The following is a 12,570-nucleotide window of genomic DNA, read 5'->3' as shown; positions in this document are numbered from 1 at the left end:
GTTTTCTTCACTATGGTAGTCTGGAATCAAACCAGGAATATCTCAGAGGCATGCCTGCAGGGTCATGTTGTGGTTGCTCAGTTGCCAAGTCATGTACAAGTCTTTCTGACCACATGGAATGCAGCACACCAGGCTCCTCTATCCTCCACTATGTTATGGAGATGTCCATTGAGTCAGTGATGCTATCTAAACATTTCATTGTCTGTTCCCTCTTCTCCTCCTGCCCTCAGTCTTTCCCAGAATCAGGGTCTTTTCCATTGAATCAGCTCTGCACATCATGTGGCCAAAGTATTGGAGCTTCAACTTCAGCATCAATCCTTCCAATGAATATTCAGGGTTGATTTCCTTTAGAGTTTTCTGGTTTGATCGCCTTGCAGTACAAGGGACTCTCGAGAGTCTTCCCCAGTACCACAGTTTTCAAAAGCATCAATTCTTCAGTGTTCAGCCTTCTTTATGGCCGAACTCTCACATCTGTACATGACTACTGGAAAAACTACAGCTTTGACTAGACAGACCTTTGTCAGTAAAGTAATCTCTCTGCTTTTTATTTATTTATTTATTTTCTTAAATTTTATTTTATTTTTAAACTTTACATAACTGTATACGCTGTCTAGGTTTGTCATAGGTTTCTTTTCAAGGATCAAGTGTTTTTTAATTTCATGGCTACAGTCATTGTCTGCAGTGATTTTGGAGCCAAAGGAAAGAAAATCTGTCACTGCTTCCACTTTTTCCTCTTCTATTCACCAGGAAGTAACAGGACCAGATGCTATGATCTTAGTATTTCTGAATACTAAGTGTTAAGCCAGGCTTTTCACTCTCCTCTTTCACCTTCATCAAGAGGCTCTTTATTTCCTCTTCACTTTCTGTCATTAGCATGGTATCATCTGAGGTTGTTGATACTTCTCCTGGCAATCTTGATTCCAGCTTGTGATTCATCCAGCCCAGCATTTTGCATCATGTACTCTGCATATAATTTAAACAAGAGGGGAACAATATATAGCCTTATCATACTCCCTTGCCAGTTTTGAACCAGTCCACCGTTCCATGTCTGATTCTAACTGTTGCTTCTTGACCTGCATACAGGTTTCTCAGGAGACAGGTAAGATGGTCTGGTATTCCTATCTCTTTAAGGATATTCCACAGTTAGTTGTGGTCCGCACAGTCAAAGGTCTTGGCATAGTTAATGAAGCAGAAGTTGATGTTTTTCTGGAATTCCCTTGCTTTCTTTGTGATCCAACAATTGTAGGCAATTTGATCTCTAGTTCATCTACCTTTTCTAAACCTAGCTTGTATCTGGAAGTTGTCAGTTCATGTACTGCCGAAGTCTAGCTTAGGATTTTGAGCATTATCTTGCTAGGCTGTGAAATGAGCACAGTTGTTTGGTAGTTTGAACATTCTTTGGCATTACCTTTCTTGGGATTGGAATGAAAACTGACCTTATACTTCAAACTTATTGATGACCGAATATTTAAGGTGTAAGTCTTACACAATATATGATTACTATGTTTCCTTCTGAAGTGGACATCTCTGTCCTCATGCTGGAGATGGGAACAAGGAGTTGTTTCTCAGGTGCCAGGTTAACATTTTCTTTCTCCTGCTGGTTATGTTGCTGTACTTTCTTTTTGAAAATTGGTCTTGGTGCACACTTAAGAAGCATGTGTTTTTCTGTATGTACATCATGCTTTGAAAAGCTTACTTAAAAATTAGAGAACATTAAAATCACTTTGTCCACTGGCAATAAAGACAGGGCTGTAGATGCATACACCTTCACACTCCATAGTGGCTGAAAGCGTTTATGTAGCAGAAGACACCTCCTATGTATATAGGGATTCTACACAGCATCTATGACTTGTGGTTAAGATGAGTCAGCAGTAGGGGTGTTTCTGTCAAGAGTCTGGGAGGTGGAAGCTGGTGGTTGTTGCTCATTGTTCTCCTGCAGGCTGTGTCAGATCCCGTATCCAAAGTATATGAGAAATCCTAGTAAGGAAATGAGAAAATGAGAAGGATAAGTAGGCACTCTTCCTGGTTACAAGCATACAATAGGCCTCCTATGGTGGTCAAGAAGCTTAGGGGAGCTCAGTTTGGGATCTGTCACTCAAGAGGTCTCTTTATGCCAGAAAGCCACTTACCGATCACATTCCAGATGCCAAATATGGCCCTGGTCCCAGAAGTTATCTGCATCATCAAGTAAATGTTCACAAAGATGCTCACCAGTGGGAGGACAGGCAGAGCAGGGACCTGTGGGGCAGAGTCAGTTCATCCCTGAACACACCCCAGATGCCTGAATGAGAGTCTCTACCCAATGTGGGCAAGAAGACCAGCCTTCAGACTGTGTATGTAAAGTACTGAGGGGGATCAGGGAAGAGTCCGTTGGTTTTAGCAGTTCCCCTCACTCCCTGGATGTTTAGACCATGAAGCATGTTCACTCCAGGTGGACAGTTTGGGCACATAAGGCCACTTACCTTAAAATAAAGAGGAATGGGGTTCTGGGGCTGCCTCCAAATGATGACCGTGACCACAATGATGAGCAGCAGCAGCAGCACAGCCACTGGTTTGTACTTGGAGTCTCCAGAAAACCCCTGACTGGACCACTGGACCAGAATCAGGCTCAAGATTATCATCAGGAGAACTACAGGGGTCAAGGTGGAGGAGAACAGGTTCACCTTCAGAAGCTGAAGATGTCAAGACCTTGGGCCACACCTCTCCCCAGGCTGCCCACTTCAGCAAGGGCCCTCATACCACCAAGACTCCTCAATTGACAAAATACACACTCCAACACCATACTGTCAATTTCAGCAAACGACCAAAGAGAAATCCCACTGCTCACTGAGTAGTGAGGCACATCCGTAGACAATCTGGCCAGATTTCCTAGTGGGGATGGTGCTGATAGGGAACCACAGACTCTTTAGAAGGTTTGAGTTTCTTGCTTCAGGTTCAGAGTCCAAAGGATGTTCATCAGGGTCAGGCATCTCAATTTCCTCCTCTGTGTTCTCATTCTTTCTTAAATTCTGGTCTGGCTGGTACCTGAATTACAGGTTTTAAGGCAATATTAACAGCAGCCCCTACTCATCCAACATCACACAGCCTATATCACATGTGTCCTGTCTTAAGCAGAGCAGGACTTTTAGAAGATAGCATGAAGGCATAAGACAGTTACCTCCCAACTAATCTCCAAGACTCCCTACCAAGGTGCAGTGGGGTCTCACCTGAGGACAAGAATAGAAAATGCCACCAGGGAGTAAATGAGCAGGGTCCCGACTGACACGAGATCCACAAGATCTGTGAATCTGAAGAGTAACGCCATGATCCCTAGAATGAGGGCGCAAACAAGGTGGAGAAGGGAGTGAGAAACAGCTGAAAATATGTAAGTTAAAGCATGGGTTTCAAAAAATTTTTTTTTTAACCTGCAAGATTTGCAGCAGACATCATGGCCAGGACATGGATGCCTGTGCGGACATGAATCCGGGTAAGTACCTGGAAAAGGAGCCCGTCCTCTGCCATCGTGTAGATCAAAAGAGGCATTTTGAACACAGCACTATAGAGTCTGGAAGAGAAGATGGAAGCATGTAAGAATGTGGAGAAGGAGGACAGACCAGGGCTTCTGCTCTCATGTTGGCTTGGGGTAAGGTGTCTCTCTGTCTTCTCTACCAATCCTAAGGGTTTGGAGATCTGAGCATCAACAGTAGACAGGGAGGAAACCATGGCACTGACCTGAATATAAGAGCACAGAGGGTACCAATAGTCGTGATGTATGTGGCAGGGAGCCACAAACTATGGAGAATGGCTTGTGGGAAAGGGTTGTGAGGCTGAATCAGGTAGTAGGGCACCATGAGGGTGAGTGCCGCTGAGACACTGCAGTAGGCCAAAACGCAGATGAAGATGGTGACCAAGATGCTCCAGGGGATGGAACGATGAGGATTTATAGCTTCTGCCCCTGCAGAAAGGGAAGAAGTGTTGGGTCAGGAAAACACAGTGGGAAAAATCCCCTTCCTTATTGTACTCCTCAATCAGGTTTCCCCAAAGCCAGGGGCAGCCAGTCTGTTCCCAAAGCTCAGATGGGACACACAGTGACCATGTTACCTTTAGTGGCAAGAACATCAACACCAAAAAAATAGTAGAAACATGTAGCTGTTCCCTGGAGAATCCCTTCAAAGCCGAAAGGTGCAAACCCTCCAGAACCCAAAGGGCCCAAGCTATGGTGAGAGAAGGAAAGAGAAAGAAAGTGGGTGAGGTGTGTTCTTCCATCTCTTGAGCTTCTCCCTTCATACCTCAAGTCCTGGGCTCCAGGACTCGCTTTATCTGGATCCATCAGCCCAGATATCTTTTGTCCACACAATCCCAGCTCTGCATGCCCGTCAACCATATATTATGGCCAATATTACCCTCCTAATCCATAGATGTCTCTGAATCCAGATGTGTTCAGTTTGTAGTCCTGTTCTGTGAGCTTCCAGTTATGCAGATCTCCCTTAATGAAGCCAGTGATGGTAATGAAAATGAGAACCAAAATGTTTATTCCTATGGATATTTTTGTAACCAGGATTGACTCACGAGCTCCCAGAAGCCGTAGTCCTGTGGAAAAGATGTAATATGAAACACTCAAATTATTGATACATTTATAGATATACTAGTCATAGAAACACTCTTTTTCAACAACACAAAAGATGACTCCTCACTTGGACATCACCAGAAGTTCAATACTGAAATCAGATTTATTATATATTTTGTAGCTGAAGGTGGAGAGGCTCTATAGAGTCAGAAAAAGAAAGACCTGGAGCTGATTGTAGCTCAGATCATCAGTTCCTTATTGCAAAATTCAGGCTTAAATTGAAGAAAGTAGGGAAAACTCCCAGACCATTCAGGTATGACCTAAATAAAATCCATTATAATTAAACAGTGGAGGTGACAAATAGATTCAAGGAATTAGATCTGGTAGGAAGACTGCCTGAAGAACTAGGGACAGATATTCCTAACACTGTACATGAGGCAGTGACTAAAACCATCCCCAAGGAAAAGAAATGCAGAAAGGCAAAATGGGTGTCTGAGGAGGCTTTACAAATAGGTGAGGGAAGATGAGGAGTGAAAGACAAAGGAGAAAGGAAAAGATATAACCAACTGGATGCAGAATTCCAAAGAATAGCAGGGAGAGACAAGAAAGCCATCTTAAGTGAACAATGAAAAGAAATAGAGGAAAACAGCAGAGTGGGAAAGACTAGAGATCTCTTCAAGAAAACGGGGGATATTAAGGGAACATTTCATGGAAGGATAGGGGATGATAAAGGACAGAAATGATAAGGAACTAACAGAAGCAGAAGAGATTTAGAAGAGGTGGCACGAATACCCAGAACTATACCAAAAAATGTCTCAGTGGTCTGGATAACCAAGATGGTGTGGTCATTCACTTAGACCCAGACATCCTGGAGTGTGAAGTCAAGTGGGTCTTAGGAAGCAATAGTACAAACAAAGCTAGTGAAGGTGATGGAATTCCAGCTGAGTGATTTCAAATCCTAAAAGATGGTGCTGTGAAAGTGCTGTATTTGATATGTGAGCAAACTTGGGAAACTCAACAGTAGCTTCAGGACTTCTAGATCAGTTTTCATTCCAATCCCAAAGAAGGGCAATGCCAAAGAATGCTCAAACTAGTGTACAATTGCACTCATTTCACATGCTAGCAAGGTTATGCTCCAAATCCTTCAAGCTATGCTTCAGCAATATGGGAACCAAGAACTTTCAGATGTACAACAGAGTTAAGAAAATGCAAAGGACCAGAAATCAAATTGCCAACATTCGTTGGATCACAGGGAATGCGGGGGGAAATACCAATGAATCATATATTTCTGCTTCATTTGACTACACTAAAGATTTTGGCTGTGTGGATCACACAAACTGTGAAAATTCTTAAAGTGATAGGAATTCCAGACCACTTTACCTGTATCCTGAGAAATCTATGCAGGTCAAGAAGAAACACCTAGAACTGGACATAGAATAATGGACTGGTTCCAAATTGGGAAAGGACTGTATCAAGGCTGTATATTGTCACCCTGCTTATTTAACTTACATGCAGAGTACATCATGCAAAATGCCAAGCTGGATGAAGCACAAGGTGGAATCAAGATTCCAGGAAAAATATCAACAATCTCAGATATGTAGATGATACCACCCTAATGGCAGAAAATGAACATGAACTAAAGAGCTTCTTCTTCTTCTTCTTTTTTTTTTTTTTGGTATCTAGTCATCAAGCAAAGACTTTATTGCTATGATACTAGAGGGATGGAGAAAACCCATAATCAGGTTACAAGTGAAATCACAGCTTAAAGAGCTTCTTGATGAAAGTGAAATAGGAGAGTGAAAAAGCTGGCTTAAAACTCAACATTCATAAAGCTAAGACCATAGCATCTGGTCCCATCACTTCCTGGCAAATAGAAGAGGAAAAAGTGGCAGCAGTGACAGATTTTCTTTTCTTGGGCTCCAAAATCACTGCAGACAGTGACTGCTATGCTAAGTCACTTCAGTCGTGTCCGACTCTGTGTGACCCCATAGACGGCAGCCCACCAGGCTCCCCCGTCCCTGGGATTCTCCAGGCAAGAACACTGAGTGGGCTGCCATTTCCTTCTCCAATGCATGAAAGTGAAAAGGGAAAGTGAAGTCACTCAGTCGTGTCCGACTCTTAGCGACCCCATGGATTGCAGCCTAACAGGCTCCTCTGTCCATGGGATTTTCCAAGCAAGAGTACTGGAGTGGGGTGCCATTGCCTTCTCCGGCAGACAGTGACTGCAGCCATGAAATTAAAAGACATTTGCTTCTTGGAAGGAAAGCTATGGCAAACATAGACAGCATATTAAAAAGCAGGGCCATCACTTTGCCTACAAAGGTCCATATAGTCAAAGCTATGGTTTTTCCAATAGTCATGTACAGATGTGAGAGTTGGACCATAAGAAGGCTGAGCACCAAAGAACTGATGCTTTTGAACTGTGGTGTTGGAGAAGACTCTTGAGAGTCCCTTGGACACCAAGGGGAACAAACCAATCAATCCTAAAGGAAATCAACCCTGACTATTCATTGGAAGGACTGATGCTGAAGCTCCAAAACTTTGGCCACCTGATGGGCAGAACTGACTCATTGGAAAAGATTCTGATGCTGGGTAAGATTGAGGGCAGGAGGAGAAGAGGGTGACAGTGAATGAAATGGTTGGATAGTATCAGTGACTCAATGGACATAAATTTGAGCAAACTCCAGAAGATAGTGGAGGATAGAGGAGCTTGGCATACATAATCCATGGGGTTGCAAAGAGTTGGCTATGACTTAGTGACTGAACAACAACAGGAAGCAGAGAAATAGTTGCTCAGGGCTGGCAGTTGGTGGTGGTGGACAAACAGACATGACTGCTTAGTGGGTACAGAGGTGTTGAACGTGTTTGGAACTAGATGGAGGTGATGGTTGCCCAACATTACAGATGTGCCTAATGCTACTGAATTGTACATTTTAAGATGTTAATTATTGTGGCAATCTTCTCAGAATACATGTCTAACAAAGCAAGATGTACACCTTAATCTTACACAATGTTGTATGTCAGTTATTTTTGACTGAAGCTGGGAAAAGGTACAAAGTGGTTAATTTTATGCTATGTGAACTTCCTCTCAATTAAAAAAAAATCTTTGGGCTCAGTACAAAAGAAGACTTGTTAGTTTAAGTAAATGATTCTCAGCTTGGGGTAATTTTATTCCCCAAGGGACATTGGCACTGTCAGGAGACACCCTGATTGCCACAGTTGTGGGTGGGTGGATGTCACTGGTATCTAGTGAGCAAAGGCCAAGGATGACACTTAACACTCAATAATGATTAAGAAAAGAAATTAAAATTCACAGGACAGTCCCTTCATACCAAAGAATGATAAGCCCAAATTGTCAGTAGTGCCAAGGGTGGAAAACAATGGTCTGTGTCTTAGCTTCTATTTCAAGACCATTCTTTCTATTTCTAATCACCCACCATTCTGCCACATCAAGCCTTTCCTACACCAGCTCCCACTCCACACCCTGCTCTTCCCATCCTGTTGTTGAGCCCTGTCTCACCTGTCATCAGCAGTACCAGGCCCAGGGCAAAAAAGTCTGCATATGTGGCCAGGGAGTAAGGCAGCTGCAGAGAGAAAGTTTCCTGTAATGCCTGAGAGATGTGATTCCCAATCAGGCTATCAAAGATGTAGCTCGAGGCCCTGGCCAAGGCGGCAGTGCCTGCAGAGGCAGAAGAAGGAGCGTTCATTGACAAACAAAAATTGATGTGCCATAGGATCTAAAAACACAGATAAAATACCTGAATATACAAAAAACCTGTATATACAAATACCTGCTAAAAAATAAAAAATATTAAGAGTTTCTTTTCATGGGTTGGGGAGAGTAGACCCAAATGATTCACCAAAATGTCAGGTGTTTTACTATGTTAGGAGCAGATCAATGTTATACAAGAAAAGAAAACACATAAGTGGGAATGGGAGGGCTGGGATAGGCATGAAATTTGAAATCAAGTGGTAAAGGAAAATCCCAGGAAGGCAACAACTGAGCAAAGACTTCACTATGATGAGGGGATGAACCTGTGGGACATGCCTCCCTCTCACCCATTCCCTACAGTTCCCTTTCCTTCTGGGTTCATGGTCCATCATTTAAGGACACAGGATAAAACCGAGTTGAATGTAGTTGTGGGGTCTTCCTGACGCTATTATCAACTTCCCTTCATGAGGCCAAGAATAAAGTGCTCATGAATGACTGAGAACCCAATCCTCCAACATAGTTTCCCAATCTTAAGCCCCACACCATTTGCTGGCCCATCGTCTCACCCGTAACTAAGAGAAGTATGGAGTTCCAACCAATGATGAAGGCATAGACTTGACCCATCGTGACATAGCTGTAGAAATATGTAGAACCAGAGCGTGGTACCCAGGCCTCAAATTCAGCATAGCAGAGCCCAGATAACATAGAAAACAGGGCAGCCACCAAGAACGAGATGATGGTTGCTGGTCCAGCTATGAACTTGGCCAGTGCACCAGCCAGAATGTATATGCCAACTATCAACATCCTGCCCACACCCACGTTCACCAGGTTTAGGGTGTTCAGATGAGCCACGGGTCTCTCAGACTCATCTATGGGTTCCAGCAGCCGCTTGCGGATGAGCTTTTGACCAAATTGATGAACAAACTGAAGCAACATCCTAGATGTAGTTGAGGAGGCTACAGTCTGCTGAGGAAAGAAGACATAAAGCCATTAAGAATGTCCATCCGCCCTTGGCACTGGGGTCCAGTTCTATGGAGTAAGGAAGTGATGGGGAGCAGGTGGTAAAGGACACACTGGGCAAGCTCTCCATCTCTGAGATTTGGTTTCTGCAATCATAGAGAAGACTTCTAATTTGTCTCAAAGTTACTGGAAAGTTTGCTTGAGAAGAAGTGAGATGGAGTGGATTATGTCTCCCCAAATGTGCCCCTTTGATGGGTAAATTGTTTTGAGCTAAAGTTAATTAAGACCCATTAGATTCAGGAGAAGCTCTTTACCTCTCCCTCAATTGTTCAAAACAATGTAGATTTGGAGACCTATGCCAGGAAGAGAGCTATTACCACAGAGAACTTTTAATCTCAGAAAGACTTACCTGCTTGGAGTGGGCAAACATTTGTTCACCAGGCACTTGCTCTTCTCATCCTGCTGTGCATGGTCTTCCTCCCATTTGAAGGCCCAGATCCCCACCCCTTTCTCCTTAACTCAGGGGGTCATATAAGCTTCAATTGTCTGACAGTCTTTGAGCCTCAGACACTTTTATGGGGCTCCTGTACATATCAAACTAACTGTGTTCAACTGTCTTATGTCAATTGAATTGTTATCTCAGCTGAAGAATCTAGAAAGCCAAGTCTTCTGCCCCTATAGAAGCAAAAGTTTCCATCACGGAGCCTGGCACATCATAGGTGCTTAATTGGCATTAGCTGGATAGATAAGAATGGTGATTTTTGAATCGAAATCAACCAGCCATGCTTGTCTGATTTTGCTGAAACTACATTTCATCTTTTTTCTCCTTTCCCCTGCACAATAGAACAAATTATCATCATTATTCCCTCCCCTCTTTGATAGGGGTGAAGTGAGTCTTTTAGGGGCTTGCTGAGCAGAGCGCTCAGACTCTGCACTTTTTTTCACCAAGGAGCCTGAAACCTGGACACTTTCTGTTTCATTGTTTGCAAAGTGACATGGAATAGTAACTGTCCTGGGGAAGAATAAGATGATATTTGAGGGGAGGCATAGAAGGACTGATGCTGAGGCTGAAACTCCAATACTTTGGCCACCTCATGTGAAGAGTTGACTCATTGGAAAAGACTCTGATGCTGGGAGGGATTGGGGGAAGGAGGAGAAGGGGACGGCGGAGGATGAGATGGCTGGTTGGCATCACTGACTCGATGGACCTGAGTTTGAGTGAACTCTGGGAATTGGTGATGGACACGGAGGCCTGGCGTGCTGCGATTCATGGGGTCACAAAGAATCGGACATGACTGTGCTACTGAACAGACTCTATCACAGCTCAGTCAAAGCATCAAACTACAGTGGCCTCCCAAGTGCCTGGAGGGAAGGGGGACTAATGTTCATTGTGAATTAGAAATGAAAGGACTGTGTTTCCTGTTGCTTTGGGACATGAAATGTGTTCTGCCTACACAGGTCTGCAGGGCTAGGCTGATCTTGTGACCACCAGTTATTGTGAGGGGTCTTCCACCCCTCATACTCCAAAGTCCAAATTTAACATTTTGATTAAGAGCAAGCATTCAAAGAGCCAGGAAACTATGAATAGAACCTTGGTTCTGCAAACACTGCGGCACTGTTGAACAAGTCATATCCTTCTCTGGACTGTTTTGTTCTTGCTCAAATGCTGCTGTTGAACCTTTCTGCACCGTGAGGAGCAATGTAAAATGGGGCAGCAGCTATGGATGCAGTATGGTGTTTCCTCAAAAATGAAAAATACATTTACCACATGACCCAGTCATGCCACATTGGGTATATGCCCCAACGAATTGACAATAGGGTTCAAAGACATATTTGTACACCTGTGTTCCATAGCAGCATTATTCACAATAGCTGAAAGTTGGAAGCAACTCAGATGTCCATCAATGAAGGAATGGATTAACACAATGTGGCTGTACATACAGTGGAATATTATTCAGCCTTAAACAGATAGGAAATTTTTTTTTCACATATATTTTTAAAATTTATTTTTCACGGAGGATGATTGCTTTGCACTGTTGTGTTGCTTTCTGCCATACACCAACATGAATCAGCCATAGGTATGCATATGTCCCCTCCCTCTTGACCCTCCCTCCCATCCCGCTACTCCATCCCACCCTTCTAGGTTGTCACAGAGCACCGGGTTGAGCTCCCTGCATCACACAGCAAATTCCTACTGGTGATCTCTTTTAAATATGGTAGCATATATGTTTCAATGCTACTCTCTCAATTCATCGCACCTTCTCCCTCCCCCTCTGTGTCCACAAGTCTGTTCTCTAAAAGAGACAGGAAATTCTGATGCATGCTATAGTGTGGAGGAACACTGAGGACATTATGGTCAGTGACATAATCCAGTCGCAAAAAAACATGCTATGATTCCATGTCCATGAAGTACTGAGAGGAGTCAACTTCTTAGAGACAAAGTAGAATGGTGGTTTGCCAGGGGGCTCGAATGAAGGATGAAACTGGGTGTTACTGTTAAATGGAGACCTGGTTTTAGTTTTCTTCTTAGGAAAGAAGAGAAAAAAGAGGTGAAAAGAGTTCTTAAGGTTGGTTGTACGACAATATAAATATACCTAACATCACTGAACTGTAGACTTAAAAATGGTTAAGATGGCAAATTTTAAGCTATACATAATTTACCACCATATTTAAAATTTACTGCCAATAAGAAGAAATAGAGCCAACTTCACAGAGTTTCTGGGTTAGCAAATCAATGGTGACTTAACATAAATCAGCACACAGCCCTCCTCTGAGGACACCAAAATCTACGGATGCTCAAGATCCTTACAGTCACTGGGGCATCCACAGTGGAGGAACCTGCAGAATCAGAGGGTCAACACTACACAGGAGACTGACATCAGTGGTCCTCACAGCATAAACCCTGTTCCAAGGGGAACTTTGATGTCGTTTGAGCACCAGTCAAAAAAAAATGAGTCTTAGAATCTCCATGGTCTGATCCAACCCCCTGCACCACCAATTCCCACATAAACCTGACAACTCCCAGCTCCTGTTTTCATCTGGAAAATGAGTCTCTCCACCCTCAGTCAGGAGCTGGGCTGACCCCTTCCACTCTGGGATTGCAGAGGTCTCTTTGGGAGGATGTGATTTCAGCACCCAGTCTCCTACAGAAGAGGGTGACCCAAGACTTACTGGATCCTTGGAGCAGAGCCTGGAGCACTGAATCAGTCAGGGAGGCTGAGGTTAAGTCATACAGGACTGGAGCTGAGACATCTCTAAGGATCAAAGCAGAGAGCCCTGAGCACAGAAGACCGCCCTTACCCCCTGCATTGGTAGGGTGGAGATGAGGCTGGGTGGGCGGGGTACATCTGCC

The 12,570-nt window shown here is 43.7% G+C and overlaps 1 protein-coding gene across 1 annotated transcript; it reads right to left on the bottom strand.

The window, feature by feature from the left end:
- Window positions 1-1,945: 1,945 nt before the first annotated feature.
- On the bottom strand, window positions 1,946-9,194 carry LOC123465153 (cationic amino acid transporter 3-like). Its single transcript, XM_045163537.1, has 11 exons — window positions 8,825-9,194; window positions 8,067-8,225; window positions 4,383-4,569; window positions 4,081-4,193; window positions 3,712-3,934; window positions 3,405-3,544; window positions 3,207-3,309; window positions 2,828-3,024; window positions 2,463-2,629; window positions 2,130-2,238; window positions 1,946-1,977 (listed from the first exon to the last, which is right to left on the bottom strand). The coding sequence occupies exons 1-11, from the start codon at window positions 9,192-9,194 to the stop codon at window positions 1,946-1,948; spliced, it is 1,800 nt and encodes a 599-aa protein (XP_045019472.1).
- Between the last annotated feature and the right edge of the window lie 3,376 nt (window positions 9,195-12,570).

The sequence above is a fragment of the Bubalus bubalis genome, chromosome 18 (genome assembly GCF_019923935.1).
Source record: "Bubalus bubalis isolate 160015118507 breed Murrah chromosome 18, NDDB_SH_1, whole genome shotgun sequence".
Lineage (NCBI taxonomy): Eukaryota > Metazoa > Chordata > Mammalia > Artiodactyla > Bovidae > Bubalus > Bubalus bubalis.
This window is presented reverse-complemented; position numbering and strand designations above follow the sequence as displayed.

What these genes read in the sequence shown, in the direction of transcription:
- LOC123465153 (XM_045163537.1), bottom strand. Translation starts at nt 9,194, where the DNA reads ATGTTGCTTCAGTTTGTTCATCAATTTGGTCAAAAGCTCATCCGCAAG. An exon ending in CGGATGTGCCTCACTACTCA is followed by an intron (nt 2,630 to 2,827) that starts GTGAGCAGTGGG and finishes TGACCCCTGTAG; the next exon opens with TTCTCCTGATGATAATCTTG. An exon ending in CCATTCCTCTTTATTTTAAG is followed by an intron (nt 2,239 to 2,462) that starts GTAAGTGGCCTT and finishes TCTGCCCCACAG; the next exon opens with GTCCCTGCTCTGCCTGTCCT.